Genomic DNA, 24,313 nt, shown 5'->3' with positions numbered 1-24,313 from the left:
TTCCAATAGACAGTTTTGATAAAAATATTGGAATTTTTATTTTTGTAATTTTCAAGAACCAACAAGTAGTGTAGCACCCAAGGTAACTGGCAGTAGGCTTCAAGAAAAAACATTGGACTTCGGCCAAGCAGGGACTGTGCTGTGTCTGAGCCAGGGATATCCTGTCCCTAATATTAGGCGAGTATCATTTCTTGCTGAGAGACAGTGTTTGTTATGACTGGTGTGTTCAGAATATGAGTGAGAGGGATTATTAATTTATTGAAATGAAAAGCCAGTATAGCGCGGTCATTGAATGACTGGCCACAGTACGGACAACCATATTCTGATTCCCCGTTTCAAAGATCCTGACTGTTTGCTGCTATCTTAAGGTGGAGACAGTCAGGAATACTGAATCAGTGGCAATATATTGTACATCTATACAGTGCCGCCACTCAGAAACAATATGCATGTTAGAATTGAACCACCGTGAAAGCCTAACATTTCTAGAGCAGATTAATTGCAAGCAAAAGGTTAATTTCAGTTTAGCAGATGGCAGTTGATCTCGTCATACTGCTATTATGTGCACCATTTTTGTTCTGTATATGGAAATACTTGGTCTTATATTTAGTGGCAATTTGAATAATTATATTGTACAAAGTTTGTATAAAAGGTAGCAGTAGCATGCAAACGTTGGTAATGAGTGGGATAAGATGCCCATACATCTAGCTAGAAGAAGGACATTTGTTTTCAGAACCAAATGGAGCCATGCGACCGAGAGTGACAAGTAAAACAATTGATGTTAAGGAGATCATTGCAGGGGGGAGGGTGGTCGCTTTGTGCCCTGGTCAAGGTTTTCCTGTCCCATTATATAGGTAAGAAGCCCTCTTTTTAGACAGTCATTGTTTGGGAAATTCTGGTATCATTTGAGAGTATTTTAAAACTTAGCCCTCTAATTATATTCTACAGTAAAATATAACAGCCAGTTGAGTGGCTAGGTCTCTTGCTTAGTGTTAGAAAGGTCCTGCATTTGAATCACAGAACTGCTCTTGTGAGTTCTTTATGATTTTCCAGTCCCTCTAGGCAGGTTCTGAGTAGTGACTTAAAGTTAGCCATGACAATCTCCTGATTTTTTACAGTTTAGTTGCAATCGTCTTTAAAGTTTTATGGTACCTAACCTATGAAGTTTAAGTGTGTTTAAATAGTCCACAAGCAAATCATATACTACAGTAAATAAGAGAAGCTGTGAAACTTTGAAAAATTAGAACATTTTTGGAATTTTGTTAGAGAAACCCTGCCCAATTATTCACTAGCTTGTTTTACAAATTTTTCAATGTTTGAGATTATTTGTGTTATGATGCATTGTCTTGTTTATTTTTCTAATAAATTTATGTGTTTGTAATAGGTGTATGTCCTTCCATGATGACAGCTTTATGAATCATAGTACTTTACTCATTCTTCATGTTTTGGAGGGCCACATTGTTCATATCTTGGCCATGAGACTTTCTGTCTTGGCTGGGATTTTCTTCAATACTTCCCATTATGTTTTGGGATTAATACCTTGCATTCCATGATCATTTGATATTTATTTTTAACACTTTGATATGCAACCTCTGAAGTAGAGAGCATCATTAAATGATCACATGTATGAACATGGTCACTGCTGTAAAAAAATCTCAAAACTTGACTCTTTTTGTGAAGCTTCAGTTTACTACAGTGTTTCTTATCAGCATGTTCTCATAGTATCACTCCTTCCATAGAAATATTTTTGAATTATTAAGTTCTTTCACGTTAGGATGTTTACTTTAATCTCTTTCGACTGCATGACATTGCAATCCGACATTCAGACTTGCATGACAAGTGTATCTTATAGGAACACTGTTGGATGTTGTCTGAATTGTGTTTGATATATACGATGTTTTGGGAAGTTATCACCAGTGGTCTGTATCATAGATCAAATAAATTTGATTTTAGTCCATGTTGGCCCCACATATACTCTACTATACATGAACCTGAAATCTAACTTCATAAATTCCCCCTAAAATACCCTTTCATTAAAAGTTTTTTCTGTTATTATTCAAGACTTATTAGGAACATTTTAGTTAATACCTAACTCAATAAAATACAAGGAAAACAGTTTCTGTCAAATGTATTACCATGAGAAGCCACGGTGGTCTAGCGGTTAGAACGCTGGCCTTGTAATCCTGGGGTCTCGGGTTCGATTCCCGGTGGTGCCCGAATTTATAACTTGTGTTGGGCAAGGCCGTGGTCTAGGCAACACGGAGTTTTCCTCCGGGGGCTTCCCCGGTTTCTCCGTGGCATGCCAACAATTACTCCATTCACACACAGAAGAAGGCAATGGCAAACCACTTCTGGATCATCTGCCAAGAACGTATATGAACAGGTCCCAGTCCGAGAAAAGGATGGAAGGATCCTGTTCATATGGACCTGTCGTCAGACAGAACACTAAATAAATAAATAAATAAAATAAAGTATTACCATGCCTGTAGTGTTTATTAGCTTTGCGACATGGATCTCTTGCATTAATTTAATGAACATCAAGGTCAATTATAAGTTGGACATTGTATATATTCTGTTGGAGTACACTGTTCTCCTCGTGTTACATTTAGGTCTTCAAAAGGTATTATATGAAATTATGTATCATATGATATGATACAATATGACATGACGTGATATATTATATGAACAGTGTGTATTGGTCCAGTGGTACTTTAATTGCAGTTAAACATTCAGATTCTCAGGTGGAAACTGTTTCTTTTTCATGTTGTTTTTTTAAACCTACCCACCCATCTGCATCAGCCGGTTTTACAGAAATATCGCATCAAAGTTGTCTGAACATGAAATAAAGAGGTGATTGTAAGGATGTTATATGGGAATGCATAAACTTATCTTACTTTTCATATGGCCTGTATGAATGAAGTGGTGTTTCTTGGTTGTTACAGGTGGTACAAGTTCATTGATGGCACAATGCGCAAACAAGCTGTAACACTGGATGACAGAGTGAAGCAAGTGAGTGGCACACTCATTATCAAGGAAGCCAGAGTAGATGATTCTGGGAAATATCTATGTGTAGTGAACAACTCTGTTGGAGGAGAGAGCGTTGAGACTGTTCTCACAGTGACAGGTACGCAAAATGTGATGAAATTTATACCTGAGTTTCTGAGTTCCTTTGTGTCATGTCAGAGATGAGGAGATGCTGTCTGACTGATGTTCAGGAATGCAGAATGGTGCTATATTAACATGTGACAGTGTGATTTGAATTTATGTATTCTTCATAATGACCAGTGTAGGTTTCAAGCTTATTGCTATTTGTATAGTAATTATGTTTGTTCTTAGTATTAGGAGTGAATATCCTCATTTACAGTTACTTTTTCTGTTACATATAAAAGTTTTATGGATGCATATTGAAAACAAGGTCATTATCCTCAGTTTTATAAATACGGGTCTGCGAGCTTTATTTCTTTCAACAATCTCTTCAATGCAACAACAGTAAGATTATGGGTGACAATAGTAGTAAATACACTTTATATTTACAAATATTTTTATTTCAAGTTAAACATGTTTGCACTGGGATGTCATTGTAACCAAAAAGTCTCACCTTGAAGATGGCTGTCTTCTGGGTTGTTGCACTATTTTGTGTGGTAGATGTTTTCTGATGTTTCAGAGGCAGCATTCACTTCTGAAATATTGGTAAACCTCTACAAGACAACATGTCACAACAACCCAGAAAAAAAGTCATTTTCATACTCACTGCTGTGAGAACCTATAACCTCGCACCTCATCTTATCTCCACCTAGGAACCAGCCTGGCTGCAACAGAAAGCCAGTTTACCTTTATAATATGGCGAAGTTGAAGTACAAAACATCCTTTCCTTAGGTTTGTTTTAAACTCTAGTTTGTTAATTACATTGCAGCCCCACTTGCAGCCAACATTGAGCCCACAACACAGACAGTAGACTTTGGTCGTCCAGCTGTGTTCACATGTAACTTTGAAGGTAACCCCATTAAGACGATCAGCTGGCTCAAGGATGGAAAATCACTAAGTCATGAGGAGTCAGTGTTGAGGATTGAGTCAGTGAAGAAGGAGGACAAGGGCATGTATCAGTGTTTTATTCGCAATGACCAGGAGAATGCACAGGCCAGTGCAGAACTGAAACTTGGTGGACGATGTGAGTTGCCTATACAAAGTACATGTAGAGATAAAAAAAACTAAGTTAATATATAAGTCTAAAATTAATACATAACTCTTAATTCTCTTGTTAACACATCCATATCTCAGGAGGCAAGCTTTTACATTGACAAGTAGTTTCTCAGAAACTACAATAGTGATTATGCTTAAACTTGCACAAGCTGTAGTACATATCTTTGGTAGAGTAGGTTTTGAGTGAAGAAGTCCCATTTCTGTTAGGAAATTTGACAAGAGGGCAAAAATATTAGAGGTCTACCATCCTGTCTTGGTCTGGTAAGCACAAGCGAACCCACATGATTATCAGAAGTTTCTAATGTGGAGATTTGATATTTGTGAAATAATTGAAAATTTAGGAAGAACCAGGAGAGAATCTGTAGACATTCCTGTATACTCCAGTGTATGTTATTTATTTAATGCATTGAAGTTCTTTAGTGTTAACCAGTTATCAGATGTGGAATTATCTCATGTAGATGGTTCTCAGTGTACTGATAGCAGTGCAACTGCACAATTTCATGTTTCATGTGTTAGCATATCATATCAAAACACAAAGCAATATTTACTTCAGCAAACTGATTTTTAACACAGAATTTAAGTTTTTTGTAATCTAACTTCATAGCTGTATATAACACTTCTTGTTACAGTTGAACCTCCTCAGATTCGACAGGCATTCAAAGAGGAGACCCTTCAACCAGGGCCATCAGTATTCCTTAAGTGTATTGCATCAGGTAACCCCACTCCTGAAATAACATGGGAATTGGATGGCAAGAAGTTGTCTAACAGTGACCGGTAAGCTCAACCTTTTGCTGTGCCAGTGTTTTATGATGATACGAGGCGCGTCCACAAAGTAAGTTTCCCACTCGTCCCACAGCTAGCAAACCTTACATTGCGCGAAGCGACTGTGCGTACGTGATAGAGCAATGACGTAGCATGGCGCATGCACTAACGGCACCTCCCGCGTTCTCACAGTAGCATCGTTGCAGCTGTTGAAGATGGAGGTTCTTATTCCAGCTCCCGCCGACTGTGAAGTGCGGTCAATGATAACGCTAGGCCGCACACGGCTCGACGGACAGCGAGTCTCCTGCAGGAGTTCAGCTGGGAGGTGTTTAATCATTCACCCTACAGCCCGGACCTCGCTCCCAGTGATTTCCATCTTTTCCTACACCTCAAGAAATTCCTGTCCGGTCAGCGTCAGCGTTTTGAGAATGACAGAGAGGCGGAGATGGTTGTCACACAGTGGTTCCAATCCCAGGCGGCAGACTTCTATGACACAGGTATTCAAAAGTTGGTCCCACGGTATGACCAATGTCTCAATTCCGGTGGCGAATATGTTGAAAAATAGCTGGACACTTGCTGTATCTGTTGCAATAAATATTTCCATGAAATTGTGTTTTGTTTCTGTAAACGGCCCCAGGGAAACTTACTTTGTGGACGAGACTCGTAGTTGGTAATTCCCCTGTCATTTGTCACTATGTAACCTCTGCATTTTAAACAGTTTTATTAAATCATCTGATTCATTAACATCTTAACAGATATGCATGTGTTACGCAGTTTGCAGGTTGGCCAGTATGTGACAGTGAACGGTGATGTTGTCTCTCATCTTAACATTTCATCCATACACACCAATGATGGGGGCCTGTACAAGTGCATCGCTTCATCCAAAGTTGGATCAGTTGAACATGCTGCCAAACTGAATGTGTATGGTCTGCCATTTATTCGCCCCATGGAGAAGAAGGCTATCGTTGCGGGAGAGATGCTGATTGTGACCTGTCCTGTTGCTGGCTATCCTATTGACACAATTGTCTGGGAGAGAGGTTTGTGAAGGTTTATTTTGTGTGTATATTTGCTTCACAATATTCATTCTCCTTTTGAGAAACCTAAATATTAAAATGTATAACTAACTAACTAGATGGCTTACCGAACCCGAAGGTTCATCACCGAATTAACCAAAGCCCTCCACCGGACCCTGTCCTGGGCCAACAAAATCCAGTTTCCTTCAACTCCTATCTCCCATAGATCCCGCCTGAGATTATCCTCCCATCTACGTCTAGGTCTCCCCAGCGGTCTCTTCCCTTCAGGTTTCCCAACCAGTACCCGGTGCACACCTCTTGTCCCATCCATGCGCGCTACATGTCCCGCCCATCTCACTCTTCTCGACTTAATCACCCTCACAATACTGGGGGAGCAGTACAGATTTTTAAGCTCGTCATTGTGCAGTTTTCTCCACGCCCCATCGTCTTCCCTCTTAGGCCCAAATATCCTCCTCAACACCCGATTCTCAAACACCTGCAATCTGTGTTCCTCCCTCTGAGTGAGAGACCATGTTTCGCACCCATACAAAACAACAGGCAATATTATTGTTTTGTATACTTTAATTTTCAGGTTCTTAGAAATCAGACGGGAAGACAAAATATTTTGGACTGAGAAGTAGCAAGCATTTCCGGAATTTAGTCTCCTCCTAACTTCCTCACAAGTATCATTTTGATTTGTTATTGTTGTTCCCAAATATTTGAACTTTGTAACCCTTTCAAAGGATTTATTAGCTACCCTAAGATAATTTTGCCCGCCTGTCTTCTGATGACGAGATACTAACATGTACTTAGTTTTTTCTGAATTTACTTCCAGCCCCACTTGTCTACCAGCCTCTAGTAAAACTTCTGCGTTCCTCTTTATTGTATTTATATCGTCCCCCAATAAATTAACATCATCAGCATATGCCAATAGCTGATGTGTCCCGTTCAATTGCAAACCCTCCTGCCTACCTTGGACCTTCCTGATGGCGTATTCTAGCGCAAAGTTAAAGAGCAAGGGAGACAAAGCATCTCCTTGTTTTAGACCGTTCTTGATGAGGAATGTCTCAGATACATATTTACCTACTCGAATTTTGCTGCAGGTTTCATTTAAGCACATTTTTATTAGACCCACTAGCTTCTTTGGTATACCAAATTCAATAAGAATATTATATAGCACTTCTCTCTTCACAGAGTCATAGGCTTTTTTGAAATCTATAAATAACTGATGTACAGTCCCACCGAACTCCCATTTTTTCTCTAGTATCTGACGAATGCAAAAGATCTGATCAATCGTTGATCTGTTTCGTCTGAACCCACACTGATGATCCCCAATAGTTTCATTCGCATATGGGGTTAATCTTGCCAAAAGAATGTTGGATAGAATTTTGTATGAGGTTGATAGCAGCGATATTCCTCGGTAATTACCACACTCAGTCTTGTCCCCCTTCTTATAAATAGGAATAATTATGGATTCCTTCCATTGATGTGGCATCTCTTCCTTATCCCAAATTAACTGAATAAGCTTATGGATCCTCATATGCAACCCTTTGCCACCTGCTTTAATTAATTCGGCCGGAATCTGATCAATTCCTGGAGATTTATAACTTTTCAACTTCCCAATGGCTAGTTCCACTTCATCTAAGCTAGGTTCTGGCACCAACAGTTCAGCTGTATGCATTTTAATCTGTCTAATATCACCAGTATTATGAACATTTAAGAGCTCGCTAAAGAAATTTTTCCACCTATTCACAATTTTTATTGGATCTGCAAGCAAATTGCCACTATCATCCTTTACCAAATTAGTCTGGGGTTGATATCCTTTCTTAAAGTTATTAATGCCTCTGTACAGGTCTCTGATGTTTTTTTCCTTATTATTTGTCTCAAGTTCAGCAATTTTGCCCTTCAGGTATTCCCTTTTCTTAGTCCTAAAGGTTCTACTAGCCTCACGTCTCACGTTACATAGATTATCCGCATTTGTTTTGTTTGGGTTCTGCAACCATTGAAATGTATAATTCAATTCAATTAAACTATAATCATAACATTTATTAATGGGTGTAAAACTTGGCCTCTCAGCCTGAAAAAGAACATACTTGTTGTATACAATATTTTATTTTCCGTCTATACACAAACTTAAAATAATGTTGTTTAAAATTACTTAAAATTATAACATTCTCAGTAGATACTGCATCTTGTTACAAGATGCAGTATCTACTGAGAATGTTATAATTTTAAGTAATTTTAAACAACATTATTTTAAGTTTGTGTATAGACGGAAAATAAAATATTGTATCAATAAAACACAAACATGACGCAATTAAGATATAAAATACTTGTTGTATGTTAAGAGTCTCTGATAAAAAGTGCTGGGAATAATATTTTGACCTAAGAGAGACGATGCATTGAATCCTATTCCAGATGTAACTGACATTGTATTAGCTAACTTAACAGCAGTTTGGACCTGTGTACACAGATGGACGTGTGCTGCCAATCAACAGGAAGCAGAAAGTGTTTCCCAATGGAACTCTTATCATTGAAAATGTGGAACGGCTATCTGATCAAGCCACGTACACCTGTGTTGCACGTAACGCACAGGGTTACAGTGCACGTGGTACTCTTGAAGTTCAAGTCATGGGTGAGTACACTTTTTATTATTTTGTCTGTTAGAGCTGTGCACAAATAAGATGTTATTGCTCCATATTTGATGGACATCACCAGAGATACTGGAAGTGACTGAGACTGAACCTGATCCTGATCTTATATTAGTTCGGGCATCTGTATATTTTGTTTCCAGACTATGAATTGTGTGCCATTCAGGAAATCTGGCCTAATACAGGTCTTTACATATTTTTACAGTCACTGTAGAGGAACATTTACTGTGGCTCATGAAGATCAGTCCTCCTATCTGTGGCTGTTTGCAAATAATTGAGAGGCTACACATACTGTGATTGTTCACTTGAGAAAATCCTACTTGACATTTTTTATAAAATTGTTAGGATGACTAAATCAGGAAGGGTGAGGCCGGTAGGATGTGTGTGACACATCAGGGAATCAAGATCTTGCCAAAGTTAAATAGGAAACTGCAAGGGAAGATACCACTTAGGAGATTTAGGCATAGATAGGAGTAATTTAGGAAAACTGATCTTGGAGAACTTATTTGTATTGATGTAGACTGAATTCAGCTATCTGAGTTAGCATAAATTGGCGGGCTTTTTAAAATGGATTCCATGAAAACAAGGAATTAATGAACTGAGTAACAATGAACTTTACAGGGAAAATTCTATACCGTGGAGTTGTTAACAAAATATTGGCTTAGGATAGGATCCAGTGTTTAACTTTTCTGAACGTGCTCATTTGTCCAAAGAACATCCTGGACTATGGTTTTAGATAGGAATTGTGTCCTGTCTAAATGTTTTCTTTTTCATATACTAGATTTAATGTACTTATTGAGCTAAGTACAAAATGTTGTGTGACATACTCAGTATTAATGGTATTATCCACTGAATTGCTGTGACATTAGTAGTGTTCGTTCTCAGTCACGTTCCACACTTTGGTCTTCTGTCTGTATTTCAACATTGTGCACAGCTTATATTGTTTATATTGATTCTTGAAATGGTTTTTCATGGATGATGTCAGAAAATGGTTCTGTTCCTAGAAATTGATGTGGCTTGTTTCAAAACAGATGATTTTGTTCCAGGTGCCATGTACATATTAAATACTGTTACATGTTTTAAATAGATTTGTGTTTCTAAGTATGTACTGATTTCATATTGTTTATGAAGTGTAAATATTCCAATATCACGAGCCGGGATAGCTCATTCAGTATAGTGACTAGCTACGGGTTCGATCCCCGACGGGGGCAGAGGATTTTTCCTCTAGCCTCTGCGTCCAGACCGGCTCTGGGGCCCACTGCTAGCTTTGGCTCTCAGAGGGCTGTTACACCATGGATTATTATTATTATTATAACCTGTAATATGATCTTACTTGAAGCAAACCACAGCAATAAAGTTGCAACCATAAATTGTTTTATAGTTAATGGGTACAAAATGTAGGAAGGATAAGACATAAGAATTTGAATATAGATACACACAAGCTAAATTCCATCTAACATTTTTCTTCCTTATATGCAACTTTATCTTAGGCTAAGAATAAAATATTTTACAAATATAATGTCAATGTAGATAATAATTATAATCAGGTTTGGACCTTGCCAATCTCTACATTCAAAATAAGATAATCATAAAATTAATTAGACTAAGGACTTTATTCCTTTTTGAGGTTCTTCAGGATATTTGAATATTAATTAACTTTTTCCATGGATTGTATAAAAATGCCATATTCGTGTTTGCTTGACAGTCCTTCGTCATCTGTAAAATTTCACAAAAAGTTTAGTTCAGTAAAAATGCTTATAAAGCTCCAGTTAAGTAAGCCTGTGTCTCATCCGTGACTTTTGAGGTTTCATCTTTCGAAGATCTTCACAGGACCCTTAGTGCTGAAGGTAAAGTTGTAGCTGTGCCTAAGTATGGCACCATGAAGGCATATGGTGACGTAGGTAAAAAGTAAACATTTTAAACAATAATCTATTTGCCATAATTTAGACATCCATGTGATATTTGTTTTTTCACTTGTAAGTATAATTAATTTTATTTTTAAGATTGATGATTTTAAGATCATGATGCCATCTCTTCGGTATCCACATCAGGCTTTATGATGGGAAGAAAAATGAGACTTTAAGACTTTACTTGTTTGTAATTTATAACTTTTGATGTGGCTATAAAATTTGTTGAAACAAAAAAAAATCTCTGTTATATCACAATGTGTATTTGATGGAAAAGTTCTGTCCATAATGCACAGCATACTTTTGTTTGCAGTGGAGCTATTCACAACAGTGAGATGGTTAAATACCATGAACAGGAAAATGCAAGATGTTTTCACATCAAGCTACCCTGAAGGATTCATATCCAGAAACCAAATCTGTTAAAAATGCATTACTACATCAGCGTATGATGATGTAAGCTGGCATTTATGAAATGTCAGGATTTAATTTATTATACAACTTATATCACCATTTAGGTAGATATCACTGATTTATGTCACCGTAATAGCTTTCAAGTCTGACACACAGCTGATAGTGATTATATAAGCTTTTGGTGCCAAATGATGTGCATTGTCTTTATTTGTGAAAGATGTGGGTTTACTTAAGTGTGTGTGAGTGATTTGTGAAACCATGGAAACCATTTCAAGGATCATTGTTTTTATTTAACTGTGTTGCAGTTTCTGTGCTTGTTCTTAACGTGAGTACCTCTATTTTTCAGTATAAAATTTGTAACATGATAGATATATATTAATTTTATTATTCACATGAGATGGGCCATGAGAAACTTTGCAAAGTAATTTTTGTTTTACAGTATGTGGCAATGTAGGGACGCAGTATCTCATTCTGAAAGACGTACTGTGACCATTTTACCAGCATCATATAATTTTCTAACGTTTTGGGAATTATTGTTTAACAGCTTATGTTGAATCGCATTAGGCACTAACAGAGCGTGGTGTTAGCAATATTTAACAACTGGAATGCCAGAAACTGCAGCACATATTGTTGTTTTATCTGTTGTATTTTCAGGATTAATGTCATAAATTTAACATTGTCGCCATTGGCAAAAAAAAATTTGGGGGGGCAGATGTTTCTCCTGAAACTATGCCAATTTGTGTATTACATCAGAACACTGAACATGTCCACATGGTCTAAATTTCAGACACGTTCTTATGTTCATGATATTTTCAACATTAGAGGAAGTGCTTGTTTTGCAGAGGGGTTATAATCAGGTAAGTGACGAGTTCATTGTGGAAATGAAGAAGTGCAGAACCACTGAGTATCTTGTATGAGACACTTGTATGAGCGATATTTAAAACATTTTAACAACATTGCTTTGTAGTAGAAATGTTAACAGCTGTTTTTTGTGGTCAGGTCGTTGAGTTGGGGCAGCGTCTAGCCGTTCAGTCAGTGAGTTGCAATTCATGTTTGTGGCAATACTGTATGTTTTTGATTGTTTGATTGAGGCATTGGTTTCCCAGTTGCCCCATATATTAGCCCATTCCAGTTTGATGGACCTGTGAATGCAGGCGATAGCGTTCAACTCAACTGCTATGTTTCAAAGGGTGACAAACCATTACGCATTGAGTGGCATTTTCATGGACGTGATCTGTCTTCTCATGCTGTTGGCATTCGTACTGCCATGTTTGGTGCCAAGGCTAATATACTGACTATCAATTCTGTGGGTCCTGGCCACGGTGGTGCCTACACTTGCACTGCAAGTAACATGGCAGGAGTTGCCAACTTCACAGCAGAGTTAGAAGTTAATGGTACATAAACGTGTGGTGAGCTGAGAAATGATCTAGAGGAAAGATAAGCATGTGAATGAAAACACTGATTGAGAGTCTAGCACGAAGACCTAAAGCCATTAAATATGTTTTTTAAAACATTCTTTGCAGTGGACGTTTATTGTTGACGAGTTCCCTCACTGACTATGCTTTTTTGGCAAATTTATATGTTTCACTTTTTTCATGTCTTTTTGTCAAAGTTATGGCCATTGTATTTCTTTCTAGGGTGAATTATTTGTTTATGCCATTTAAAATTGTGGGCAAAGTTCAGTAAAGTAGGTGTTTCTTTCACTGTTATCTCCCATGCACCGAAATATTAAATTGTTATTGTATATATGATAAATTGGCTAATGACATTTTGTACATATGTTAACCCAGTTCTGAACTAATAATTTTAATTGTTGTTAATAAGAAGCATGTATTGGATATGAATTAGATAATTTTACTCAGAATAGAAGGTCCCTGTTTCTTCAAATAATGGAACATTATGTTTCAGTGTAATTATTTCTATAAATAAGTCCTTTATAATTATAAATTACCATCCTGCCCTTTGTTAAAATTATGTAAGTGATATAATTTTAGAATTTAACTGAGGTTTTGAGAACCTAAAATTTACTCACAAACATGTTTAAATTATTGAATTATTTTTAACAAAATTTTAGAACCAAAGTGCTTACAAATTTTTGTAATGTTATGCAGTGAACAATGTTTTTGGTCAGCTTGATTCACACTCATCACAACTCCAGACACATTTGTCAGCTTACCAGAGCTGCTGTGGCTCATCTTATAACTTAATATGTTGTCTCACTCAGTCCTGCCCTACATCATCCCATTTTCATTCGATGGGGAAGCCAATTCAGGTGATAATGCCCAGTTGACTTGCCACGTGTCAAAGGGTGACCGTCCCTTGCAGCAGTCATGGAGTTTCCATGGGCGTGAACTGTCCTCCCACATGGGTATAACAACCACCAAGATTGGTGATAGTATCAGTGTGTTGGTAATAGCATCAGTGGGGGCTGGTCATAGTGGCAACTACACCTGCACAGCTCGCAATCCAGCTGGCATGGCAAACTACACTGCCACTTTACAGGTGAATGGTATGGCAACAACCAACTCCAGTGTTATCCTCTTCTGACAGCTTAATTTCTGTCCTATTTCTGATTACATTTCTGCTCGTCTTGTGCTCTACAAGCTTCCTCTTACAGCTGTATCCTAGTTAATTCTGTCACCTTGTGTTTTATCACATTTCCACCTGTTATGGTACTGTTCCTACCAGTTTCTTCACATCTGGTAGCAGAAGTTGTATTTCAGAGGTTGAAAATGTTATCATCACTGTGGATGGACCCCCCCCCCCCCCCCCCCCCCCAGATGATTATGAGTTTCCTCAGTTGTCCTCTTCAGTTTTCAAATTGATCACAGTTGTTTTAATGTTCACACTGTTCATATCTGGGTACGTTGTACATCTAAAGATTTCATCTTACTTATCAATGATGTTGGCTTGTGACTTGAATTTTGTTCAGCTGTAGAATTTTCATATTCGTTATTTAAGATTAATACCGATAGCTCTATACACATACGAACTGCATGATCATTGCTATCATCAAGTCATTCCAAATATGTATGTGTTGATGCTAACCTGTGTCTTGTTTTCCAGTACTACCCTCCATTTCACCGTTTTCTTTTGGCAGCTCACCACTGAATTCTGGCGTTATTGCACAACTGCAGTGTGTTGTAACTTATGGTGATCTCCCCATAACCATCTCATGGGTTTACCCCAATAATGACCATGTAAACACCATCAAAGTTGCTGACCGTGTCAGTCTCCTCATGATAAGTGAACTCAATAATAAGCACTCTGGCAATTATACCTGCATTGCCTCAAATGTTTCTGGAAGGACCACTTTCACTACACCCCTTGTCATCAATGGTTTGTTGTGAACCTCATATCTGTTTATTGACTGCATGAGCCTTTGTTTACCTTTCTGCCAGTCTCTCTTTATGTGCACACTTAAGCTTACACGTGTTCCTTCTAAATAAATCTTGCTATTTGCTTAAAATAGAAAAGAATCATTATATTCTTCCCTTCCTGTCTATTTGCTCCCAAGAAGTTCAGTTCAGATTTGTATAGTCTCACCTTGAATGATAACTTACTTGATGTGAAATTTGGTTAAAATATATCAGAAACTTCTGAACTAACAAGTGAACACATTTAAAAAAGTTGATTTATGAATATATATGCTTTCAAACAGTGTATGATGTAATTTTGTTTGTAGAAGGGTTGACAAAGTTCAGTGTTAGTGAACACGTGCCAGCTGATAATATTGTGCATCTTCTTAACACACCATTAACAGAATTTGAAACTTCTGGAAGCTAAAGAAATGTCATACTAGAACGTTCAGAGCAGGTGCGTTGTTAAGCAAGAGCAGGCTAGTACAACACAGTAGAATCTCTGCTTGTTACTTTATCTGCCTTGTGTTGGAGTGCGTTCTTGGTTTTGTTTGCAGCATCGTGAGGTCCAGCAACACATTGGAGAAATTTCTATCATCGGTAATTGATACCGTTCTTTTCTTATAATCCCTCCTCCATTTCTTGAGTTCTTGAACAATTGTAACCAGTACATGCAACTGGCACTGACTGACCTAATCATTTCGTATATGATATTATGGCAAGGATGGACTGGGGACTGATACTTTTAAAAATATTTTCTTGTTGTCATACTATTTATATGACTGATTTCTTCATTTATAGTTCATGTTGACTTGTAGCTAGATACAGCATTTCAGATGAACATACTAGGGATATGTAAGACTTGAGGTTCTCACAGCGGTGAGTATGAAGATATCCGTCTTCTGGGTTATTGCACTGTGTAGTCTGGTCGATGTTAACCAACGTTTCAGAGGTCATACTGCCTCCATCATCAGAGTATGAAGATTTCTGTCTTCTGGGTTATTGCGCTGTGTAGTCTGGTCGATGTTAACCAACGTTTCAGAGGTCATACTGCCTCCGTCATCAGGGCGATGAATATGCCAATAGGGTGTGAGGAGCTGGATTTATAGGCCGGGAAGTGAAAGGTGTAGCCTGCCCCGAGCCAATGGGAGCAGGTATGGGAGTGGACCAATGGTAGCTCGTGGGCGAGAGTGGGAGAGGGAGAGAAAGTAGAGAGAGAAAGGTGAGTTTGGTTGTATGGATAAGGGCCCTGAAAAGGGCCGAGTTAGTGGTCTGGTTGGTTCTGGCGGCGCACTCCAGCTCCTCACACCCTATTGGCATATTCATCGCCCTGATGACGGAGGCAGTATGACCTCTGAAACGTTGGTTAACATCGACCAGACTACACAGCGTAATAACCCAGAAGACAGATATCTTCATACTAGGGATATGTTTGTGTTGACCTGTAAGTCTTCCACATGGTGTTACAACCCAGAAAACTAACACCATTGTCTTCACTGCTGTGAAAACTACATGTCTCGTATTCTTAATCTATTATCTTCATTAATAATCTTTGATTTGGTTTCCTGCATTATGCAGTGTTATAGAGTGGTGAATAATTTTGAAACACTATAATTTTTTGAATATGTATTCAGTTCCACCAGAAATAGTTCCTTTCACATTTGGTGACAAGCCTCGATCTGAGGGTCAGTCAGCAACTGTGACATGCTCTGTTGATGGAGATAAGCCTGCTGCAGTGCACTGGATGCTGAATGATAAGGAGATTGATGGCAGTATGAATGTCAGTGTGATACCACTAGGTGATGCAAGCTCCATCATTGCAATTCCTCGTGTGACTGCACAGCACATGGGATGGTACTCTTGCATAGCCAAAAACACTGCTGGTGTGACCCAACATTCTGCTCAACTGGCAGTTACTGGTACCACATTATGTGCAGATGCCGCATGCTAATTAGCTTTCTCACCCTTTGCCCCATTCTCTTCATTAAGCTTTGTTCAAATTATGAGTGGCCACAAAGTTCTTATGCATGCTAGTTAGAAGTTATCTGTATGCTCCCCTCCATTCTCCGCACAAATTTTGATTTGTCCCCATATTCTTCTGGACATCTTCTTCCATGTTGATGGTTGGAAGTCATTAAAGCAGTCCCTGATAGCTGTTTTTAGGTCGTCAACTATTAGTCAGAGTTGAGATACTAAGGTAAATAGCACTCATCCTAAAAAAAATACTTTTTGTCTTGAAGACCGAAATCTTCATACTCACCGCTGTGAGAACCTCAAGTCTTACACTCTTCGTCTTGATTCATTGGTGGGAAATCACTGCAAAAGAGCCTTGCTAGTGACCTCATGAGTGGCCAAGTCACTGTAGGAAAGCTTATTAACACATCGAGGCTTAAATGGCTTTAATCCCAAATCCTTTTTCATTATTTTTTGGACTGTGGAGCATGGAATGCCTAACTCAGAATGCCTTTTTTGAGAAGATTTTAGTGGTGATATTGAGCAGGACGTTTTGACAATGTCCACGTGGTGTTGATGTGATGATGGATGACCAGAACGCTTTAAATCATGGATGCTTCCTGTGGAAAAAGCCTTCCCCCATGCCTGCATAGTTTCATGCGTAGGAATAGGCTTGCCCAACCTCTGTGAAAAATCTTGTCATTATGTCTTCAAAACTTGCTCCTTCTTGTGCGTGGTCGTGAACCCAAACACAAGTAATCAGTCACTCTTGTATTGTATACTCACTAGTATCCGTCATACTGAAGCCCTGTCTAGAAAAAGTATAAAACAAATAAGTAACAGAGGACACAATCTCATGCATAGGGACTTTGTGGCCACTCTTTATATCTTATAGTGATACTTCTGCTTTACTCATACTGAACTATTGTTTACTGGTAATGAGTTCTGTTTTGCCTAAAATAGATATTGTGTAGTGACTGTCAATTCTCCTTTGCCATTCTATTGATAATTTTACTGTTCGTAAAAGTTTCTTTGTCATCACATCTGCTGAAAATATATCTTTTTATGTGGTGTTCATGAACAGTTCTGTTTTTTTTTCCCCAAAGTCTTCTAGTGCTCATAAATCCTGCTTTGCCCAAGGTAGATGGTTTTATAGTGGTTTCAGTTACCACAATTTGAATACAACATTTTACCACTGCTTGTTCAATTGTTTCTTGCAGTTCCTCCAAAGATTTTGCCCTTTAAATTTGGTGACCTACCTTTAAATGAAGGCCAACTCATTACTGTACCCTGTGCTGTTATCGAGGGAGATTCGCCCATCTCTCTAAAGTGGTTATTCAATCGTCAATCAATTCCCATTCACATGAGAGTCATAGTTGTGCCTCTTGGGGAAAGGAATATGATTCTGAGTGTAGGCTCTGTGCAGGCTATCCATGCAGGACAGTACACGTGTGCTGCATACAATGATGCAGGCACATATGAATTCACAGCCAACATGACAGTAAATGGTAAGGATATGCAAGGCGGTGGTGCTCTAGAAAGTTCCAATTTCATGCATGATTCCCTCCACCCCCACATTAATTATTTTTATAATTTTATGATTTATATATTAGAAAAGTATTGCTTTGGACAATTTTAATTTATAACCGTATTCAGTGCCATAACTTAAATCATTATGTTTATTACCACAGATTACCCCAGTGATTGTTGAATCATATCCAGCAGAAAATATGCGGTGTTCAGAATTGTTTGTCATGTTTCATTCCTATTGTTTGCTTACATCTCATTAGCTCTAAATACATGACACATTATTGAATGGTTGATTTTGATTTCTATTACAGTCAGCATTGCTGATAGTGCCTGTTCTTGAGACGATAGAAGTTTGAAAATGTTAGTTATATAATATGGTAGACAAAAATATATTTATAATAAAAACCACTGACTTAATTCTTCATTCTTGAACACATGCTTTTTACTGTCTTTATGTACTGTGATAATTACCGTGTTGCAGTCATTCTTCAGAATTATTCATCTTCTGTTCTTAAATTTTGTCTTAAGCATAATGGAAAATTCTTATTTTGTATTGTTGTGATTACTTGATCTGAATGTAGTTATCTCATGTAGGGGTTAAATGTGTTATGTTGCAACATGCTTTCTGTGGAACAATGCCTTTCTTTCGAGACTTTACAGGTCTGCTACCTCTCCTGCTGCTACCACTTATAGTGGTTTTAGATATTGTGTGTGTTTATAGCACTTTGCCGTGATAAGACAGTTTCTAGCAGACTCTTGCGAGCTTTCTGATTTTGAGGACTGCTGTGTTCTTTTGCTCTTCTACAATTTTGTTGTGTTACGCGGGGCTAAATATTCCATGTTATTTCACTGCTCCAAGGCTCTTCTCATGATTCTTTCCCATTACTTACCTCAGTTTCAAGTATCCTTGTTTGTAATTGGAATTATTTAACAGTGTTGGTTTGCATGTTACCTTAATCTTTTACCTTCAGTCCTACCACAGATTCTAGCTTTCTCATTTGGCAATGAGCCAGCGAATGCAGGTGACATGACAGTTGTTCAGTGTGCTGTCATTAAGGGTGACTCACCAATAACCATCTCATGGTTCTTCAATGGTGTGGAGTTCACACCAGGCTACCAAGGCGTGCTTATCGGAAAGATGAGTCAGCGTATCAGCACATTGAGCATTGAAGCTGTTAGGGCAAGGCACAGTGGCAATTATACCTGTAGAGCGAGCAATGCTGCTGGCAAGACTGACCATACAGCTCATCTAAATGTCAATGGTAACACTTCATTTAGCATGTGCCTACAGAAGAATTCTTTTTATAGTTTTGGTTTTCTAAGCAGGACAAAATAATTCTTTCCTTACATTCTGTGTCTAATAAAAATGTAGAATTTGGGTATCTGAAATTAATTTAATGCAACTTAGTAAAATAGTAAAACTTAATATGCCATATATTAATTATATTTCATTATATATCAAATGTGAAATCATTACAGGAACTGTTTTACAGCGTATCTCTTTTAAATAAGCACTTATTTACCATGTGACAAATTCATCTTTTGTATGTACTGTATATCCCCATACAGATTATAATTTTTCAATGGACCCAAATGATTACTACGTAATATTTTTACCTGAAATCAGAAGCACAACCAGTTTCTGATATGTTCTGCATATCTGACTAATAAATGAAGAAAAATGCCACTTCATCAAAAGTCTTTAGATCAGGCTGTTAGGTGTTCAGAATTTATTTTGATATTCTGGTTATGTATTGGAGAAAAAGAATTTTCAGTAATTCCAGTTCTTTTATAGCTGTGGAGTGAGGCTTTCATGAACAGGAGACATTTTTAAAATGTTCTTAATAATTAAACTGTAAATGTGGTTATTTAAAAATGTCATTTTACTTTCATTAACATTTAATCTGTGTTGATCAAATATTTGATCATGTGAAGAATATCTTTCTATTTTATTGGCAAACTTGTGAAATTTTCTTATTTCTGATTCCATCTTAAGATCATATGGATGCTGTTGGATGGAATATGCTTGTTTTTGTTTCCAGTTCCTCCCAAGATCCTTCCCTTTAATTTTGGTGAACGCCCCCTTAATGAGGGAGAACTGGTCACTGTACCCTGTGCGGTCGTGAAAGGAGATGCCCCTGTTACGCTCAGATGGTTGTTTAATGGACAAAAGATAACCCCACGTATGAGGATCACTGTAGTTCCTCTTGGAGTTAAAAATGTTATCTTGAGTGTTGGTTCTGTGCAAGCCAGTCATGTGGGACAATATACGTGCATAGCAGAAAACCGTGCAGGCACATATGAATACTCCGCCAACATGACAGTAAATGGTACAAGTAGAAGTATAGACAGTAGCCAAATGTCATCTGTGTTGTGCTCGTCTTTACTTAGAAAACATTGTCTTGTTAAGATGTTGGTGTTCTTGTTTCATTTTGATGGCTTCAGTTTGATTCATTAAAGGAATTATTATGTTTTTGTATGTATGTAGTTTAATTTATTTGAGGTTTTTATGGTTTTTCTCAGTATTTAAGGCAAATACTGTTACAATACTGTTACAATACCATTAGCCATGACTGCGTAAGACTTGAGGTTCTCACAGCGGTGAGTATGAAGATTTCTGTCTTCTGGGTTGTTGCGCTGTGTAGTCTGGTCGATGTTAACCGACGTTTCAGAGGTCATACTGCCTCCATCATCAGGGCGATGAGTCTGAAGATTTCTGTCTTCTGGGTTGTTGCGCTGTGTAGTCTGGTCGATGTTAACCAACGTTTCAGAGGTCATACTGCCTCCATCATCAGGGCGATGAGTATGAAGATTTCTGTCTTCTGGGTTGTTGCGCTGTGTAGTCTGGTCGATGTTTACCAACGTTTCAGAGGTCATACTGCCTCCATCATCAGGGCGATGAATATGAAGATTTCTGTCTTCTGGGTTGTTGCGCTGTGTAGTCTGGTCGATGTTAACCAACGTTTCAGAGGTCATACTGCCTCCGTCATCAGGGCGATGAATATGCCAATAGGGTGTGAGGAGTTGGATTTTATAGGCAGGGAAGTGAAAGGTGTAGCCTGCCCCGAGCCAATGGGAGCAGATATGGGAGTGGACCAATGGTAGCACGTGGGCGAGAGTGGGAGAGAGAAAGTAGAGAGAGAAAGGTGAGTTTAGTTGTATGGATAAAGGCCCTGAAAGGGGCCGAGTTAGTGGTCTGGTTGGTTCTGGCGGCGCACTCTTGCTCGTTCTCGGAGTCCTCGGAGTGTGTGGATCAGAGGCTTCCATCCATCTGCTGGCCATCATCTTCCTCTTTGCTTTCATCTGTTGTCATGCCATATGAATTCTTCAAACTAACCACCTTCCCTTGCCAGTTGGGCAGAGTTCAGTATGGTCAAAGAAATGTAACAGTGGCAATTAACTGTAATGAGTGGGTATTTAAAACATAAATGTTTGGATTGCAACAAATATTTTAGAGATGCCACAGCATCTTCTGCATTTCTTGGTTTTTCCTTGTGGGAAAGATTAATTGAAACAGCATATTACCTCAGGATGTGGATCAATTCCAGTTACTCCGCAGATCTTGCCGTTCTCATTTGGCGATGAGCCAGCGAATGCAGGTGATATGTCTGTTGTTCACTGTGCTGTCATCAAGGGTGATTTCCCCATCACCATTTCTTGGATGTTCAGTGGAAATGAGATCACACCTGGCTATCAGGGCATATCATTATCTAAGACTAACCAGCGAATTAGTACATTGAGCATTGAAGCCGTGCGTGCTCATCACAGTGGAGAGTACACCTGCAGGGCAAGAAATGCTGCGGGGGAAATGAACTACACAGCTCACCTAAATGTGAATGGTACAACATGCATATATAAACTTCATTTCCTGTTGTTCTGTTACCATTTTATAATTTTTTTCATGCTGTACTTGTATTGAAACTTTATCTTGACCTGGCTTTTAAAGATTATTTTTTTTAGACTATCAGGAAACTAAGCACTGTTGTTTTATCTGTCAAGATGGTTTATCATTCTAAAGTGGCAGCACTCATTTCATGTTGTTGAAGTCCCTGGTTTGCATGTCATTTGTGAGACCAGTAATCTTAGTTACTTCTTTGTCTCTTTTATTTGTTTCTCTGGTGCTTCATAAAAATCCATGATATTATCTTGAAATTGACACACTCTTTTAAACTCTTCATTCATACTCATTCTGGCACTTTTCAGTGAACGCTGTGTAACATGCAGATGACCCTGCACGATTTCTGAATGTTTGACAGTCGATTAGGACAGGAGCAGGAAGGAAAGAGATGGAGTGGGGGGATAGATATGTCTTTGTTGGAAGATTTGCACACTCTGTACAACAAAAGTTAAGTGCATCAAATTTTGGAAGCCCCAAACTGGAAGTAATTTAAGCTTGTAGCAGGATCATCATTCCAGTTATTCGTAATCTCCTTGCATTTGTCTGTATGTGACTTCTTGTACCATCCATTAATTACACTTATTTATGCCAATATATAATCATTTATTGAAGAAGTTGCATGTGCGCATGCGCACATACAAAAATGCTTGCCTGTGTGTGTCAGGTCATACATGGAAAGGATCATAGTGAATATTGTGCTGTGTGTCGCAGTCCTTCCTCACATCATTCCCTTCTCTCTGGAAGAAGAAGTGAACACAGGTGACAGCTTACAGCTAACCTGCCATGTGTCCAAAGGAGACATACCTCTCCAAATATCATGGAACTTTTATGGACAAGAGTTGTCTTCACATTTGGGTATTTCAACTACAAAGATTGGTGATCGCACTAGTTTCCTGACGATTGCATCTGTGATGGCAGGACATAGTGGAAACTACACCTGTAGGGCACAAAACCCTGCAGGCACAGTTAGTTACACGACTGCAGTTCATGTCAATGGTATACCAAGAACATAATATAATAACTGATTTGAAGCTTTCATGTCAATTCATTAATGATGTTGAACCTGCTTTTCAGTACCATGTAGAAGTTGACTTGCTTCTGTTGTTTCGGAGGATTATATTGCCTGTATTATCAGAGCTGAAGTGAAGAATGTTGGAATGTCTGTCTCTTTCCTCCTCATCTATGGCTCTGATTGGCCAATTACCATGACCTAAATATAAAGCATTTGTAGGATTCTGATATAAACCATCTGCTTCTTGATATTTCTCACTTCATTCCAGCAACAAGCCAGCTTCTACATGGTGCTATCACCCAAAAGTTGGTTCAAGATCGTGGTGATACAATGTCACTTAGCTTACTAATACTCGCTACAAATATACAAACTTGTAGTGTGAAGTGATGATCTGCTCACTTTTACAAAATTGTTTTTGTTGTTATTAATGTGGAAGGTTTAGAGTCACTGTTTCCATTGAAATTATTTTGAAGTCTGTTGTAACTGAGGAAATTCTTCTCTTTTCTTCCCATAAATGACATCCATTCTGATTTGTAGCTTTCTTTTTCTCTTCCTCCTAGGTTTCCTTTTTCCCCAAATGTTCGGGTTTCCTCATCTACAACTTTAATTTATTCCAGGCTTTTTCATCAAAATTTATTTATTCCATTGTCACAGTTCTTGTAACTTTTCCTGTATGTATCATTTGTATTTTGCTATAGTTGTTAGCTGATACAGTCAAATAATATGTGGTGCCTTGGTGTATATAGTTTAATTGTTATATTCATGCGTAGTTTTTCCCCATATCATACCACTTTTTTGTGGTGGAGAGAGTGCAGCTCAGCTGTCTTGTCTGAAGGAGATAGACTTCTAAATAAACATGGAACTGTTATGGGGAAGAATTTTCATCTCACATGGTGATTGCATTTGCAGTTCGGTGGCTGGGCAAGCTTACTTACTGTCTCATCAGTGATGGCCAGACACAGTAAATTACAACTGCACTGTGAACAATACTGCTGGCTCTATTAGTTGCATAACCACAAAATATGTTAACGTTAGTGTCCGTAGGCATTGTGCTCTCTTTGTGCACTAATAATTTTGTCAACAGTAGCATTTTGATTTTCTTTCGTAAGTTGACTTTTTTCTTGTAGAATTTATTCGTTTTGTTTGTGGTCAAGAAATGAATATCCTACCATTCATCTTAAGACGTTGTTCAGTGACTTATACAATGAAACAGGATGTGGGAAACTTGATTCTGTAATTTTTATGATTGATTTGCATAAGAGGTATTGACAGAACACACATGTAAAAAGCCTTTTTTTCACTTTCGAATTTACGTATCATCACCATTATAAAGACTTTATGATCTTTATTCTACATACACCATCATTACAAGTGTTATAGATTCTTCTTAATTATTTTATTGTTACTTTATACTGTATGTCTTCATGGAATTTTCCATTCTGTCTTGGAGAGAGAAGTATCTTGTTCAAATCTTGGGTACAGCTCTGATTATTTTCAGTGAAATATAGAATATTTAACATATTTTCCCATTTGAATGTAGGGTAGTATCACTCAGTAAAAATATCATCCTCACTTCTTTTACATTTCACTGTTCATTTTATGCTCATATCATTTAACACT

The 24,313-nt window shown here is 38.1% G+C and overlaps 1 protein-coding gene across 50 annotated transcripts in view; it reads left to right on the top strand.

Moving 5' to 3' along the window:
• Positions 1 to 24,313, top strand: part of Dscam1 (Down syndrome cell adhesion molecule 1) — a 183,743-nt gene that overhangs the window by 97,776 nt on the left and 61,654 nt on the right. For 36 of the 50 annotated variants that reach the window (XM_087360755.1, XM_087360578.1, XM_087360570.1 and 33 more), the window contains 6 exons: positions 2,940 to 3,121; positions 3,911 to 4,165; positions 4,827 to 4,971; positions 5,734 to 5,996; positions 8,446 to 8,607; positions 18,755 to 19,045. In XM_087360755.1, coding sequence (XP_087216881.1) covers positions 2,940 to 3,121; positions 3,911 to 4,165; positions 4,827 to 4,971; positions 5,734 to 5,996; positions 8,446 to 8,607; positions 18,755 to 19,045 — 1,298 coding nt within the window. Of the gene's footprint in view, positions 1 to 56; positions 178 to 730; positions 852 to 2,939; positions 3,122 to 3,910; positions 4,166 to 4,826; positions 4,972 to 5,733; positions 5,997 to 8,445; positions 8,608 to 14,007; positions 14,281 to 17,473; positions 17,762 to 18,754; positions 19,046 to 24,313 lie in introns of all 50 variants that reach the window. The other 14 variants (XM_087360810.1, XM_087360816.1, XM_087360853.1 and 11 more) reach the window with 5 other exon arrangements.

Source organism: Zootermopsis nevadensis, unplaced genomic scaffold (assembly GCF_977971745.1).
Source record: "Zootermopsis nevadensis isolate Lab colony 2312 unplaced genomic scaffold, Znev_1.0 Znev_ptg000003l, whole genome shotgun sequence".
NCBI lineage: Eukaryota > Metazoa > Arthropoda > Insecta > Blattodea > Termopsidae > Zootermopsis > Zootermopsis nevadensis.
The sequence above is the reverse complement of the archived record's forward strand: the minus strand, read 5'-3'. Positions and strand labels throughout refer to the sequence as shown.